The sequence below is a fragment of the Parasteatoda tepidariorum genome, chromosome 5, assembly GCF_982258835.1.
Source record: "Parasteatoda tepidariorum strain Cologne lab strain chromosome 5, Ptep-v5.0, whole genome shotgun sequence".
NCBI lineage: Eukaryota > Metazoa > Arthropoda > Arachnida > Araneae > Theridiidae > Parasteatoda > Parasteatoda tepidariorum.
This window is the reverse complement of record NC_141759.1, coordinates 33,730,702-33,748,817: the sequence shown is the minus strand read 5'-3', so window position 1 is coordinate 33,748,817 and position 18,116 is coordinate 33,730,702. Positions and strand designations below refer to the sequence as shown.

Below are 18,116 nucleotides of genomic sequence, written 5' to 3'. Positions count from 1 at the left end.
AAATTAAATCAATCTATTGTTTTTCTAAAATTATTTATTTCTGAAAAAAAAATCGTTTTTTTGCTTTCATTGGAATTTTACTTTTATTAATTTCATAAAGGCAACCGAAATATCAAATAGATAATGGATTATTGATTAGATTCAAAAGTAATTAAAAATTTCAAAACTATTACTGGTTAAAAAAAGAACTCCTAATTCGTAGATTCCCTTTAACTTCTAGCGGAACACCATTTGGGAACCTCATACCTGCCAACTTTTAATCCCCTCCATTTTTCCCAGTGGTATTAAAATGAAATTAAAACTTCAATTTTAAGCAAAAAAATACGTTGTATTTGAGAAAACTTAAGTTGACAACCATGATAACAACGCATATTAATATATGTGCTTCATTTTTGTAAGAATAGTGGTGATCAAAATCATTTAAAAATTAAGTTTATAAAAGAAAAAAAATAGTATATATTTACTACCACTTTAAATGTGAAAATAAAATCTTCCGGAAAATCCGGAAGAGTTGGCAGGTATAGAACCTTTAACATATGTAAGAGAAAAATAAAGGCTTTATTTATTTTTAATCTATCCAGAGCTGCGAACTTGCTCCGGACAGCGGATAAATATATCCTAGAGGTGGTCTCTCAGTCTACGATTTCCAGTTTATCTTTATATTATAAAAACTTTGTTTTCATATTTAAAGTGGTAGCAAATCTTATTCCATAATATAATAATTATAAATGAGTTTAACCATCACTGCATATAAATAATTGCAGCTAAGATATAAAAGCATGATCAATTCTAGGTTGCCTGCACATTTTCAGAGATGCCAGTCTGATCCGGACAGTAAATATATATTTTAAAGTGGTAGTTTATCAATTGTGATTCTTGGTTTAATAAATTCAATTTAGTAGATTTTTATCCACCACTATTTCTAAATAATTCGTAGGCTTATATGATTCCCCACTACATAATACTTAAGTATTGCTATACCTTTGCATACCCTCCAACTTATGAAGATTTTGAAAATAATTCTTACTAGTGGTAGCGAACCAAAGTAGAAATTTTTAAAGCAAATGGATCTCTCATAAAACTTTTATCAGAACTTAAGAATCTAGCCATATGGCCTGCACTTTTATAAGTAATAGTGGACAAGTTACGCTAAAATTAATTTTTTTTAAATATTAAGACATTAATTTTGCTACCGTCAGAAAAGAAGATTTCTGAAACTACGGAAATTCCGTAGCAGTTGGAGGGTATGCCTTTGAAAAGAAAGCAAAAATAGTCAAATACATGCAAAATTTACTTTGTAGCTACTTACCGTTTTTTTATTATTTTGCCGTATCCGGAGCAGTTGGCATCTCTGCATTTTAATCTCGTCTAAATGTAAATGCATACCTGTCAAATTTTCCGGAAGATTTTATTTTTATATTTAAAGTGGTAGCAATACTCAGCTTATTCCAATTAACTTTTTGAATTATAATGATAATTATAAATGAGTTTGATCACCACTTCATATAAATAATTACAATAAGTATATGAATAATAATCCTTGCACTGGCGAATTTCAACGGGATCAAAATATAAATATATTTTTGAGTCAGATTGTTTTTCGTTTATTGTTTTACAACCACTCTGAAAATCCATTCTCGGAAAGAGTGAAAGTTGGCAGGTATGTAAATGTATTTTTGATTAAGATTTCTGGCCCGTTCCGTTTACCCCGTTGACTGTAAAAATATTAATAAAGTGGTAGTAAATGAAATGGCAAAACTTGTAGTAGAAGTATATTTACGGTCACTCTTTAACCGGTTAAAGCCCAGCGTCATATATTTAGGACAGTTTCTTTTTTCAAAGACATTCATTGTGGTGGGAAACTTTTTCCAGTATTTTCATTTATCCGGGTGAATTAAAAGATTCTCAGGTACCACAATGATTTAGTTATTTCTGATTAGATATAGAATTATAAGGAGCAAGTACTTTATGATCTATCAAAGACTTCTTGAATGCTCTAACTGTAGAAAAACCAATTAATTTCGAAAATATATTTTACCACTTTTTCCATAAAACCATTTTTTGTATCATTTCAATACATAAATTCGGGACAAAACGGGTTAAAAGCGTCCCCGTGCAATAAAGTTGCATTTCATATGATACTTTGAACTTTTGATAGGCAGTGGTGGAAAAATATTAAATTAAATATAACTTAAATTTCGATACCATTGGAAGATATGTTTTTACAAAGCGGAGCAAGCAGGCTGCTCTGAGATTGTTTTTCGATATTTGTTTTATTACCACTTGGAAAATCCATTCTCGGAAACAATGAAAGTCGGCAAATGTGCACTTTGTTACAGTTGCATACCTGCCAACTTTTAATCCTTTCAAGGATGACTTTCGCCAGTGGTAGACAAATGGAATATAGATTGCAATTATAAACACAAAAATTTTGAACATGTAGAAAAATAGTATTTTGAACAAGTTTAGGCAGTTTTCAACCTCTCATATGTGGTGGTTATCTTAGCATCAGCCCCGCTAGGGGCTCTAACTAATTCATCTGAGTGGGAATAAATAATAAATCGCCGAATAGCAACTGAAAGGTGTAAGTTCGGGTTCAGTAACATTTACTGAGAGAAAATTAAAATAAAGTAGCGGGATTAAACAAACAAATTTAAGAGAGAGAAGAGGTGCACAGTAGCCTCAGAGAAAAGGAAAAATGCATGATAATATATGCGCAAAATTATATATAAGTATTTACAAAATTTACGGGACGAAACTTGATCGGATACGATAGGTCTTCAATTTAGATTTTACATATTAATTTATATACTTAATTTTTTTTTAAAAATAGTGGTGGATCAAAAAGATTATAAATTAAGTTTATAAATGCAAGGAATATATAGAAAGCATACATTTTATTACCACTTTAAATACAGAAATAAAGTTTTACGCCAAATGCGTAAAAGTTGACAGGAATGCAGTAGTGACTTATTGAATTTTTTCAAAGTTGGCAAAGTTAACCAAAAAACTGCGAATTTTGATTTATAGTTTTCTACCGTTTATTAAAATATTTCATGGAATCCGGAGCAATGACTATCTATGACTTTCGACACATATTTAAATAGGATCATTCTAGTTATTTATTCCAGTTGTTAATATTAATTTGTTAGAGCTTTTATTTTGGTACCTTCTTTTCCTAATAAAAGCCATAAGATTTTCTAAATGAATAAAAGAAGAGCAATGTTTATTTATTATCAAACTCTTCCCATCTGTACGTCTTACAGAGAACCGTAGACTCGAGTCAAGATTTATGGAGGAAAAAATATGATTTATGACTAGGACATAAAAACTCCTGATGCATAGACATTTAGAGGGACAAAAAAATTGTTTTGGTGCTCAAACCGCTTTTGTTCTCTAATACTTTTCAAAATATTATTAAAGAAAGATCGGATATAATAGCATTGTACTCAGACCATCGCCAACGAGAATATTTTATAAGAATCTCTGAAAGTAATTTTGTTGTGTACTACTTTAAAAAAACATATATATATATATATATATATATATACAGTCGAACCCCGCTATAGTGAACCGTCTGCGGACTCAGTAATGTGTCCACTATAACCAATGGTTCACTATATCCGAATTTTTTGAAGAATATTTTTTGCATAAGAGAGTTGAATGATTGAAAATTTGCTTTGCAATTTTACATAAGTTATTTAAAAAATTATTAACTAATTAACAGATAATAAAGCAAAAATTGATGAAAAAAGTAATTACGTCGCTAAATATTAGTTTTATTTTCACTTTTTATGAAAAAAAATTTGTGATTTTTGATTGAACATAATTTGATTTTAAATAGAGTTCATCAATTTTCTTATCTACAATGTGAAAAGAATGCAAGATTTTTACATTTTGAACAAGATTTCGAACCATCTTAACAAAGCATCTTCTACGTTTTCTCTTTCAGCTCCACGCAGTTTTTTCGATGAAACCATGTTTTTGTTGTCGTATGCCGCAAGAATTGCACTTTGATTTTTTCAAATGTTTTAAACTGTAGATTTTGACAAGGAAAATTCCTCACACAGTGTCGATTGATTGGTTCCATCTTCAATCCGCTTTACAATTTTAACTTTGTCCTCTATTGAAAACGCTTTTCTCTTTGGAGAATTTGCCATTTTCACTGCTTTTGAAATAAAAATCTTGTCTCAAATAGATAATGTTAAAATATGAAGAGAGCAGCTGTAGAATGAGTTAAATTGTTCCCCTTCTTGATTGTCAAGGGGTGATTTGTAAAGAATATGGTTTGAACAGATAAGAAAATTCCAAAAATTCAGCAGGTGGTCAAGTTAGCTAGTTGTAGAGCAAGCTTGAGGAAAAGAGACAAAGCGAGGCTTGTCAGGGAGGGGGGAGCATAAGATAAATGATCTGTTTGACATTTATTACAGTATAGTTAAAAGTGATATGCATAAAGGAGTGAAATATGACACATTTTATGGGAATGCATTCATTTTCAGTCCCAACACCTACAAGTTTAAAGATGGAGGACTAAAAAGATATTTAAAGAAATGAAATTAGAGTCCACTATAACCGAGTTACCAAGCTATAAGCTGTTCACTATAAGCGTTAAAAATAACATTATTTAAATAGGAATACGGACGGGACCACTAAAAAAGTTCACTACATCCGAGTGTTCACTATATCCCAGGTTCACTATAGCGGGGTTCGACTGTATATATATATTGTATTAAAAAATTTCAATCGATAATACAAATTTTATGTCAGATATATAAAAATGCATGAGTTCTGTTATACGTGCACAAATTTAAAAAGTGAATAATTTGATTAACGTTTGATCTTATTATTGGATTTTTATTTACTAGACTTAATCAATTTGTTGCCGACCAGCCTGTGTAGGGGGCAGGGAACTGTACTTGCATCAAAAAGGTCCTGGGTTCGAATCCCGGGCAAGGCATGGATGTTTATTTCTCTCTCTCTGGGTTCTATGTCCTTTCTCCTTTGTGTCTGAATGTGACCAGCCCTATAAACGGGTTGTGGTTGTGTGAATGGCGTGGCAGAAGTCGAATTCCTGGCCATAGATGGCGCCACTGAAAATCAGGAACAACGCACCCCTATTTCCTTAAACAGGCATACAACAAAAGAAAAAAAAATCAATTTGTTTTTATAAAGGGGATTGTTCAGTAGTGAAGACTATATTTTAAGTTACGAAATCAGATACAAAAACGTATTTTTGTATTATGAAACGAATCCGAATTTACACACCTTTTTTTGGTCAAAGTTGGATTGTTGACTCTCAAAATATGGGTGAGGTGTGGGCAATCTGGAAAATGTAGTCCCAATAGTTAGTTCATTGGAGTAATAAAATGTTTGGACTCTTAATGCTGGTTTTATTTTTTGAGCATTACACTATAATTCTGAAACTTTTGAAATGAATCGAAAAAAATTTCCACACAATTATTTATAAGAATTTATTTCATGTAAAAATGATTGTTTATTATTTTTTATTACTTAATTTAATAAGATTGTTTTAAATTTATTTTAATTTATTTAATTAGAGTCGAAAAAGTTCAAACAGTTCGGCACACAAATTTACGCATCTTAAAGTAGATAATTTTAAATACCAAAATACAAAATTTTAACTTAATTGAATTAGTAGCTTCTAAGCTGTTTAATTTTAAAATGGAGTTTATTTAAAATGTGATTTTTTAAGAACTATTTGGTCGATTTCGCTAATTTTTTTTATTTTTAATTATTATTTTTTGTCAGATATTTCAGGTTTACTTAAATAAAATTTTACTTCTGGAAATGTTTTGGGTAACAAAAGGCGTAAAACATTCACATTCTTAAAATGATCCATGATCACTAAAAATGATTGCTACTGCATAATCTCTTTTGACACGCACGATATTCACATTTTATGCATAATTCTAGAATTCTCCATCACCATTTGCATATGTTTATAATACAGGAACTACATAAAATAGTTTCAAAAGTTTTCGCTGAACTAACGTTTAATGTATAGTACACTCAACATTAACACATAATTATAGAACTTTACAAACTTTTCAAAACATGCCCAAATCTAGAACTGTACAAGGAAGTTCTTAAGCATTTATTTTTTAAAAAAATAGGATACATTAAGTTGAAAATTAAAAGAAGGAAATAAAAATATATTGAAACAAATAACAAGCAAACAAATAAATAAAAATAACAGAATGCTTCGAAAAAATTAAATATACAAACTTTGCTTGTCTTTACTTATTTTAAAATAGATTTTTTTAAAATTTTATTTATGAATTTACAGGATTTTCTTTACTTAATACTTTAAATCTATAAAATATTAAATATTTTAATTATTGATATAATAAAAGAAGTTAAGTAATTAAATATGAAATATTACAAAAATGTTAAATATTTATATTTTAATTTTTCTTTTCTTTATTTTCTTTATCAAAACTTTCTTCGACGGATTTTTACAAAAAAAAATTGTTGACTTCCTTGCAGTGGTCGCAACTACCTATAAAAAAAACTGAAAAGTAGTGATCAATTATTTAAACTAAAAAATAAAAGTTTTAATTTATTTGAAAGTTAAAAAAATATTTAATTTTAACTTCATTTTAAACTTCATTTTAAAAACAACAGAGGATGAAATCTTTAAGCAAAATAATCTATCTATCTATATTATATAAAACGCTAATACGTATGTATCAATAAAACCGATGACATTTCTTTTCTCGCGTTGGCAACCGCGGACCCCGGTCACTTCTTCCGAAGATTTGACCGTAGTGAGCGGAACTTTAGCCGGATATTTCATCACTGGAACTGTGAAAGAATAAAGATGTAGTTTTAAAGAAGATTGATAAATAATCACAATCTATATTATATAAAACGCTAATACGTATGTATCAATAAAACCGATGATATTTCTTTTCCCGCGTTGGCAACAGTTTTCATTTTTAATTGATGGGCTTCGGCGCGTAAGAGCACGTAGTGTGCATCATATGGTTGATCTATATTATATAAAACGCTAATAAGATTTAATTGATAGGCTTCGGCGCGCAAGAGCACGTAGTGAGCATATCATATGTCTAATCGGGTGAATTCTCACCGAGTTATCAAAACAATTCTCACAAAATTATCTTCATCGAAGTCGATTCTTTACATCCGGCTTTCAGTACTATTTCATATTGTTTTACAACACATGGTTTTATCCCTCTGGTGGGAACAACTTTAAAACAAAACTTACAAAAGTTACTTTTCTCAACAACTAAAATTTAGAATAGTGTGATTAAGAAAAATATGTTAACTGCTTGCAATTTCAAATTAATATTGAAATGCACAGGTTTAGAATTTTCTACAGTGAAAAGTTTTTGGAACTTCAGTGTTCAAAAAATTATACAAAAGCTAGACGTCAAGAGCGTATCCAATGTGCGAGCAAAGCGAGCATCGGATTGCGAAGCAATCCGAAATGAACTGCGAAAGCAGTTCTGGGGGTCGGCGAGCGCCAGCGAGCAGGGGGCGAAGCCTCCTAGTATTATATAAAACGCTAATACGTATGTATCAATAAAACCGATGATATTTCTTTTCTCGCGTTGGCAACAGCTTTCATTTTTAATTGATAGGATTCGGCGCGCAAGAGCACGTAGTGAGCATCATATGGCTAATCTAAATTATATAAAACGCTAATACGTTTTAATTGATAGGCTTCGGCGCGTAGCGCAAGAGCACGTAGTGAGCATCATATGTCTAATCGGGTGAATTCTCACCGAATTATCAAAAAAATTCTCACAAAATTATCTTCATCGAAGCCGATGCTTTACATCCGGCGTTCAGTACTATTTCATATTGTTTTACAACGCATGGTTTTAGCCCTCTGATGGGAAAGACTTTAAAAGAAAACTTACAACAGTTACTTTTCTCAACAACTGAAATTAAGAAAAATATGTGAACTGTTTGCAATTTCAAATTAATATTGAAATGCACAGGTTTAGAATTTTCTACAGTGAAAAGTTTTCGGAACTTCAGTGTTCAAAAAAGTATACAAAAGCTAGACGTTAAGAGCGTATCCAATGAGCGAGCAAAGCGAGCATCGGATTGCAAAGCAATCCGAAATGAACTGCGAAAGCAGTTCCGGGGGTTGGCGAGCACCAGCGATCAGGGGGCGAGGCCTCCTAGTATTATTTAAATTGTTTAAATATCGTAGTAGTTAAAATATCTCGTTCCTCTATAATAAGCGAAAAGCATCTTAACCAACCGCTATTTTTAATAGGCCTCAGCGACTACATAAATTCCGATGAAGTCAAATGCCAGAAAATAAAAATAAAGATATACAGGAGTGAGGAGTCCGCCTCGAGGAGAGTACTCAGTCTGCAACTTCAGTTCAAGTGCAGCTGTCTTGTGGTGACTGTTTTAAAAAGTTGCCTTGAATATCTTTAATATACAAGTTTTATTATTTAATTAGCTACCAATTTATTAAACTTGTGAAGAAAGGGGTGCAGTTGGCATCCCTGAAAATATCCACATGATGATGCTCGAAAATATTAAATTTCTGTTGTACACTTACCAAGTTTTCAAAAGTAATATACCTTTAATTTTACATGTTATTTCAAAAATGACTGCTAAGCAAAATTATTCATGTTCACTAATACCCTGAAGAGCCAAAAAAACTGGTATATCTGCCTAATATTGTGTAGGGCCCCCGCGAGCACGCAGAAGTGCCTCAACACGACGTTGCATGGATTCGATCAATGTGTGAAGTAGTGCTGGATATAATTGACACCATGAATCCTACCGGGCTGTCCATAAACCAGTGGGAGTAAGAGGGAGTGGGGATATCTTCTGAACATCAGGTTGCAAGGCATCCCAAATACGTTCAATAATGATAAACCATCTTGCTTTTGTTATTTTTCTGAGGATTTTATTCTGGCATATTTTGAGTTTTTTAAGGAGTGATGTGGAGATGTTGCACCAAGCTGGAGATGCATAAGTTAGGATTCTAAGAACTGTGCTAGACACTCGTTGTCTTATATACGCGTTGCCGATCGCAGAGCTGTACTTTGATTGGCTCTATACCCCTTTATTTGCATACTCATGCATGTACCAGTTTTTTTGGCTCTTCAGTGTAGATCTTAATATAATAATCAGGAAAATGTTTGAGCGTGAGAAGTGGGGGCACAATTGTAAGCAAACCAAATTAAGTGAATAATTTCAATTTTCGAAGAAAACACTGTTTTATGCGACGGAAACAACAATTATTGCGAAACAATCTGTGGGGTTGATGAGTGGCAGCGAAAAAGTGCCTTAGCCTCAAGTGTGTAAACAAATATCGGAATAGGTACTGTAACAATTATTTTGTATTTTATCTTGTTCTAGAGAAATATCATTGTTTTGTTTCGAAGTTATGTATGCAGTAAATTAATAGTATTATTAAGTTACTGGAATGAAAACGAAATTGTTGGAAAGATACTTAAATTTTTGATCCAAATAACTTTGTTTTTTAAAATCCAGGTTATGTGTGTACAGTATTGGCCAACAGACCTTGATAAACCAGAGGAATACGGAAACATTGAAGTCACTTTACTTGGCGAAGAGCAGCTTGCGAATTTTTTCATTAGAACACTCAAAGTTCGAAAAGTATGTATTGTAGTTAATATTAATTAAAATAGAAAAAAAACGTTTGTCAAAAATATATGGTATGTTTCTGATATCCACATACATTTCTAAACGAGTGATAGTCCATATGAAAATTTAGAACGTCATAGCAACAAATGACTTGGCATCGTAAACCTCTAGAAGTATCTCCACATTACGATCTAGCTGTTCAATGATTTATTTGAACAGGTGATCTTATGCAATTAAATAATCAAATCATAAATTTAATTTAGGTTAGTTCTATGTTAACCATTATTAATTTATGGAAATTCATTACAATAAGTCCAGACATACGAAAGATAGTATACGAAACATACGAGACATACTACACGAAAGATAGTGTACGATTAGTAAATAATTAAACAACCGTTTTATCGTATTTTATAGTTTTGGTGCCTTGTGCGCCAAATCACTCAGCTCTGATTAAGCAGCTATTTCTGAACCTATTTGAATGCTACTTTCGATATTTATTTAAAAAAATTTAGATGCGTCTTATGATAACTAGTATCGGCTCAAAAACGTAGGGGCGTTGATAGGTAATTGTGCCAATGGTTTTATAAAACCAGGTGGACTGCGCTGCTAGCATCTTATTCCCCCTTGAGAAAGGTTTGATCACCGCAGATGGCTAGCCGAGCCAACGCCTCCTACAATTGAAAGCCTCCACACGGTTTTTTGTAGGTAGTCCGATCAGACCACTGTGAAAGTAAACCAGTTTACGAAAGATCCATTTAATGGAAAATCTAGTGAAAATAAGAAAGTGGTAGCAAATATATGTCTAAAAATTTGTTTAATTTATGAATATGATTGGTTTGTTTTATTCACTACAGATTCAATTCTCAAATATATATGATAAATTTCTCACATTCACTTTTTACAATAGAATTTGGGTTCATGCGCACTACAGGTTCACTTTTTAAATAGTCTGCTCAGACTACCTATAAGAAACCGTGTGGAGGCTTTCTGATGTAGGAGGTGATGGCCGAGCCGGGAAGTGGGTTTGCGGCTTTTCATGGCCACTGCGTTAATCGTAATCCACTGAGCTCAAAGCAACCCTTGTGACAATCCTCCTACTTCAATCATGCAGTAAAACATTTTCTGATAAAATCGTGGTCTCGCCAAATAATCTCCAGAAGCAAGTGTGCAGTGGAGGGATATAAGAAGAGAGATCTACCTATAGAAGCGCAATCCGCCTATTGTGAGGAGTGGAGGTTATAATGAAGGCAATTACTGAGCGCAGTCCACCACTGCCTGCTCAGGGAAACAGCAAGTCCATAGCGGCGCGTGCAATCGCATTTCAGCAATCAATTCTTTGTTCTTATGACTTGCCACACTTTCCCTTCAAATATGTAACCTCGTCAATGAGTAACCTTGAATAATGATCCGAAAACTAAAATCAATGTACAGTTTCAGAATTTGTATTAAATTCAGATTTTATTTGTAGGCACAAGAAGAACGAGAAATTGTTCAACTTCATTACACCAATTGGCCTTCACACACATGCCCTTTTCCTAGTGCATTATTAGAATTTAGGAGGCGTGTCCAAGTGTATATGATGCGTTATCCTAGTACGGGACCAGTTATTGTTCACTGCAGGTAATCTATTCATTCTAGTAAAAAAACTTAATTGCAATTTTTTGACTATACTATTTCTGACTGTATTTGTTCCAATATTTAAATGTGTTTAAGACTTTGATACTTACATTCTTATGCTTAAATTATAGATTAGATCTTTTCCAAACAAAATATTATTGTTTACTCTTAACTTCCATCATAGGGTACAATAAATTTCTTTTTTTTTTCTTAAAAAAAGAGCTGAATCATTTTGAAATTATAAATAAACCTTCAATGGTTACATTATAGCTTTACAAAAGTGGTTCATTGGTTAAAGGCAATGAGCTGTCATTGTGAAGGACTGGAAAACAGAAAGAAGCGCGTACCCCTCTACATTAAAATAAGTTCACTGATATCGACAAGTAGTATAAGACAACAGCAGCAACCAATATTAGACCTAGCTAAAACAACACCCTGATTAAGCATTCTATGATAATAATTTGTGTTAATGACTGTAATACCACGTATTAGAGTATTTATTTACTAAATTAGATAAATTTTATAAAATATATAAATTATTTACTATTTTACTTCCATCCATGCATTCATTGAAATTTAAATTTATTAACTAAAAATGAAAAAGGAGAAAGCATAAAATTTCTATCTCTTTAAATATGTAAGAAAATCCTCCCGTTAAATCCGGAAAATTCATTACGAATGGTCACATCAGAGAAAAAACAATTGCAACAAGATAATTTCATAGCTATCTAGGATATTTGTATCATAAATTTAAATATAAATTGGTATTCTCTCATTCTGTAGGGAATGAATAAAATACGAAAAATAAGATGCACAGTAGGGTCCGTCTAATAAAACTAAAATATATCAAATCCAAATATATATAACATTTTTCACTTGAAAAGTATTTATTTCTAAAAACACAGCAGTATGTCTTGTATGTACTGGCAACTCATCCGAAGAATGGACCGATTCTGAAGTATGAAATCTCAAAAATGGTAAATTGATTCATTGAAAAAAAAAGCTATAAATTTATTCAGCTTCGTCAAGAACTTCAGTTTTTAAAATTGTTTTTTGAAAAAAAAATGATTAATATTGTCCATTGAAAAAATCTATGCATTTATTCGGCCTTGTCAAGAACTGTTCTTAAAATTGTTTTTCGATAAAAATCTTAAAGAATAGTCATCCTATTTTTATGCTTTCTGTTTTTAATCCCATAAGTCTGTTTTTTATCTTTCACCTTGTATTTGAAGGATAAATCATTGAATTCTTTTAGATTGATTTTGGCAGTACAATCTTTAGGAGAGTTGTAGCAAGATCAAAAAGAAATATGTGAGTTGTTTATCGCTGAGAATTGATTTGACAACTAATGGTGGCATCTTTCCATTTAAATTGAGAGACCGCCAATTTTTATGCATTCTTTTATAGCTTGTCGCTAGTCAGCATTTCATTTTGAGTAATGAAACTTCCTTAACTGACGCCAAAAATTGTTCCTCATAAATTTTTTATCAATAATTCATTTGTAAACATTCAAATTGCTTAGTGGTGAAAATAGGAGAAAATTTAAATGATTGAATGAAAACTGAAGTTGCCAAGCATGATAAAAACATGAAATATTCTGATAAAAACTGCTTCGCTAATAAACGCATCCCTGCCAACTTTTAAAGTTTCAGAGGATTATTTTTCAAAGTTGCAGTAAAATTAATAGTTAATTACAATTGTAGGCCGAAATACATTATTTATTTGGTAAGACCTAAAAACCTCTATCATAATGAGTTGATTTGAAATTTGAACTGGGCACCTGGGTCATGAAGCGACCCCTATCCTACCGATAACATTTTGTATGCATTCATTTTATTTTTAATTTTATTTCATAACCGTCGTTGAAAAGCAGACCCAACTTTATGGGTTTACGACAGCTAATGTTCAACTCCATATCCTTGTAATTTTGAACCCAATCCAGAAGACAAGGGAACTCCTTGATCGAGTATTGGGAGAAATTTGACTTATTGATGGAGCTAACCAGCATTTGCGTTACATGGAGAGGAAGCCCTCGAGAACCTCCCACAGTTAGCCAGACGGCAAGGGGACTCTAACCCATGATCCGTCTACCACTGAGGATATTTCACGTCAGCACTGTGGCCGGTGCTAGACGGATGCGGAATTCGTATTGCCTGGGATTCGAACCCGGTTGGAAGGCGAATGTTCTATCCCCTGAGCCATCGCGGCTCTGTATGCATTCATTGGGGTATGCAGTTATTGTGGGGTTGCTTTAAAAGATATATATATATATATATATACATATATATCATACCTGCCAACTCTTCCGGATTTTCCGGAAGATTTTGTTTTCATATTTAAAGTGGTAGTAAATATATACTATTTTTTTCTTTTATGAACTTAATTTTTAAATAATTTTGATCACCACTATTCTTACAAAAATTAAGCACATATATTAATATGCGTTACTATCATGGTTGTCAAGTTAAGTTTGCTCATATACAACGTATTTGTTTGCTTAAAATTGAAGTTTTAATTCCATTTTAATACCACTGTGAAAAATAATAATGGAAGGGATTAAAAGTTGGCAGGTATGATATATATATATATAATTTATAAAATTTTGACCCTTAACCGGGTTCAAACCCCGGGCCCTTGGGTTTACTCACTTGCTGCTTACTAGCTTCTAACATTAATGGAGACAGCACGCCCGAATCATCATAATGATTATTATACCTTTATACTTTATTTATTTATATTTATAAATAATGCTGGTCAAAATCATTTAAAAAATCATTTCTTCCCACCTAATTTATAAATCCAAAAAAAAAATTAAAAAACCATAAATTTTACTACGATTTTAATTATGAAAATAAAATTATTCGCAAAATGCGTAAAACTTAGCAGCTATGCAAACGAGTAGATGAAGGATAAATAAAATGCGGAAATATCGCATCGCTGACTTCTTATCGGTTTCTCTCCACAAGCTATAGTTATTATGCTAATTAAAGATATTTTTTTTAACCAGGATTGTTTTTAAGATTTACTTGAGATTAATAAGGGTTCTCACTTTTCTACTACGTTGGGAGTGGTTGGAAGAATGTGATAATATGTTTATGACGTGATGCGTTAAGGTTATATGCTTTTGTCTGAAGTATTGTTTTCAAAGCAGCAGACAAGTGTATATGTATATACATGTATATAAACCCATACTTTTTTTGTAACTTGTACATTCAAATAAATAATAAGCTAAACTAAAAATATCATTTTGGAAAAAATCTGTAGCTTTCCAAACAAAACTAAATTCAAATTTGAAATCCACACATCCGAACTAGATTAACACGTTCACGCCGGGGTGACCCACCGGTGGGTCACGCTAGATTTTCTCACCTTGGATGCGCACCGGAGTAAAAACTGGTAACAAATAAATTTCAATTTTAGTTTTTTTCCGGGAATAATAAAAAACCATAACTACCAGTTGTTTTTAACGGCTGCAATTTTTATATTGAATTGCTTCTTCGCCGGGATAAATTTCCTTACAGTGAATTGTTATTGTTGAGCATACCCTCCAACTTATGAGGATTTTGAAAATAATTCTTTCTAGTGGTAGCGAACCAAAGTAGAAATTTTTAAAGCAAATGGATCTCTCATAAAACTTTTATCAGAACTTAAGAATCTAGCCATATGGCCTGCACTTTTATAAGTAATAGTGGACAAGTTACGCTAAAATTAATTTTTTTTTAAATATTAAAACATTAATTTTGCTACCGTCTGAAAAGAAGATTTCTGAAACTAAGGAAATTCCGTAGCAGTTGGAGGGTATGTTGTTGAGAATAGATTAACTCCTCCTGAATATTATCTAATATTGAAATAGTTCTTCTTCCAGTATTTTCTCTTTTCCCGTACCAGTATTTTTCACTTTTCCCGGCGTGAACGTGTTAAGACAAGCACTTATATAAATGTAACAAAAAATTTGTTTCTCGGTTTAATTAACTATATACTCTTAAATTCATAAACTAATAGCTATTCTTATAAATTACAATAATGTATTTTTTATATTAAAAGTGTTTATAAATATGCTTTATAATTTGCCTGTTAAGAGGGATGATATATTCGAGATTGCTACAACTAACAAAAACTTATTTCCTTACATTCCAGGGTTCTTCAACCGTTGTAACCATTTAATGTCTATAAGGCGTAACTCATTATTTACATATATATCATAGAACACCTGAAGGTCACTGCAAACATTGTTTTTATTGGTACAACCATACATCCGTAGGTTTGTGTGCTTAATTAACCCTTTCGCGCCGACTGTCACAAATACGTGACAGCAAAAAACCGTATCAATCAGGGTAAGAAGATAAAACTGGTAATCAAAGTATTTCTTTAGCAGTTTATTTGTGGGCGGAGTTATAATTTTCTGATTTATTTAATTCACCATTACTTTGTTCAAAATAAAACTATTTAGTTATACTTTGAATTATCATTGATTATATATATGATTAAACTAACAATAATTGAAATAAAAGCAAAGTAAGTCTGTAAAATTAGTAACGACTACATTTAAGTTACCGTTTTTTATTTAATTGCAACTTGATTCTGATTTTGTACGAATGCTTTTCTGAATCACCCGTCCCCAAGGGGTTAAGGCTTATAAGCCTTAGTGGAATGAAAGACAGATAGCACAATTCAAAGAAAGAAAGTTCAGAGTTACGATGGGGCTCGAACCCGTTACCTTCACACTACAGAGAGTTTGGCGGGTGAAACCGCTAGGCAATTGAGCCTCCACCTCTCTAAAAAGTTATTCTAAATATTAAAAAGTGAAAAAAATTTAACATTTAGAATGATAGATTTGTGTAGGTTGAATGAGAATCAACTCTGGAGTACAAAGGGTTAAAGGACGTATCCTAAATGCCTAATTAAGAAATAAATTGTCAAGTTCCAATCCCGCCTTAATCTGGACATTACTTGATAAGGGCTTATAAGCCGTACTTTAAAATGAACTGAACAACTGTATGAAATATCTGAGTATTTTTTTCCTTTCATCTTCAGCTTGAACTTCGTGGTTTTTCGATAAGGTGGTGGAATGCAAATGAAGTGAACTTTAAAATGAGCATACAAGCCGGAATAACTACGTGTAACAATAAAAAAATACACACTAAATAGAAAATTGAGTTTACTTACCAGACCGATCGGTCACACCATCACCTCCTACATCCACACGGTTTCTTATAAGTAGTCTGCTCAGATCATTTAAAAAGCGAACCATTTCTGCGCATAACCCCAAATTCTATTTTTAAAAGTACATATATTAGACATATATTTGCTACCACTTTCTAATTTTTAATAGATATCATATTAAATAGTTCTTTCACTACTTGGTTTACCTTCATAGTGGTCTGATCGGACTACCTACATAAAACCGTGTGGAGGCTTTCAGTTAAAGAAGGCGTTGGTCACACCATTAATCGCTCTGTAGCGTGGAAGCAGCGGATTCGAATTGCGCTGCAACTCTGGATGTATCTTCACAGATTTTCTATTGAATCATCAGTGTTTTCATCTATGTATTTAGATTATTACTTTTATAGAATATTACTTCTGTAGAATATTACTTTGTAGAATATTACTTTGTAGAATATTACTTTGTAGAATATTACTTTTGTAGAATATTACTTGGTATCAATGTATACTTAACTGTCTCCAAGTATGTTTTTACACAATTTCTTTGTTTCCATACTTAATTTCGATACTTAGTTTTGTATACTTAATTGCATCGAAGTATCTACTGCAAATAGTGTTTTGTATTTACGTTAACATAATTGTATCTAATGCTTGCAATATTGATTTGTATCTATGTAGACTTAATTTTATTTATGTATGCTCTTACAGTGACGGATGTGGCCGAACGGGAGCATATCTTTGTATTGAAGCAAACCTGGAACTTGCGGACGAAGATTTTTGCTACGATGTTTTTGGATATGCGAAGAAATTAAGAGCATCACGCAGAGGAATGATAGAAACGGTGGTATGCACACATTTCACATTTTACACATATTTCACGTTTTCCCTTTTTGTAGTCTTATAACTTTGAGCCTAACTTAGAAGACAATAGAACTTCTGTATCAAGCATTAAAAAAACACGTTTTTCTGTATTTTTTATTTAATTTTATAACCGTCGTTGAACGATTGACCAAATTTCGAGTTTACGACTACCAATGTTCAGCTGTTCAGCTCCGTAATCTTGTAATTTTGAACCTAATCCAGAAGTCAAGGGAATTGATTGACCAAGTATTGGGAGAAATTTGACTTCGTGGAGGACTTTTTGGTGGAACTACATCCGCATTTGCGTAACATGGTGAGGAAAATCAGAACCCCCCCCCAGTTAGCCTGACTGAAAGGGGACTCTAACCCATGATCCATCTACCAATGATGATTATTTACGTCAGCACTGTGGTCGTTGCGAGCCGGGTGCGAATTCGCATCGACCATCCATGGCTGGGATTCGAACTCGATTCACCTCATAATCCACATGTGTATTACATAGCAAAGAAAATTGAAACTAGATAGGTAAGTCTAACACCAAAGATAGCTCTTGGCTAATTGAAACATCAGAAATGTTCCATTGTACTTTTTTGGTGTAAAATAGTTGTTACTAATTTTGGGGTACACTAACACCAAAATTTTAAGGACAATAACATATAATACACAGAAACAGTAAAGTTATATTTATGATGCAATTTACAATTCGATCAATAAATTTAGAATGCATACACTCAGCAATTCTTAAAATAAAATTAGTTTACAAATCTACCACGCCCACAGGCACACAGAGAGGACAGTGAAACACTTTCGAATAAGGCTTAATAAAGCAGAAGTGTATAGAAACTAAA

General features: G+C 32.2%; 1 protein-coding gene across 1 annotated transcript in view; it reads left to right on the top strand.

The window, feature by feature from the left end:
• The window catches only part of Ptp36E (protein tyrosine phosphatase 36E), a 148,706-nt gene that overhangs the window by 108,330 nt on the left and 22,260 nt on the right, over positions 1 to 18,116 (top strand). The window contains exons 6-8 of the mRNA XM_087163636.1: positions 9,511 to 9,636; positions 11,096 to 11,247; positions 17,116 to 17,251. Coding sequence (XP_087019762.1) covers positions 9,511 to 9,636; positions 11,096 to 11,247; positions 17,116 to 17,251 — 414 coding nt within the window. The remainder of the gene's footprint in view (positions 1 to 9,510; positions 9,637 to 11,095; positions 11,248 to 17,115; positions 17,252 to 18,116) is intronic.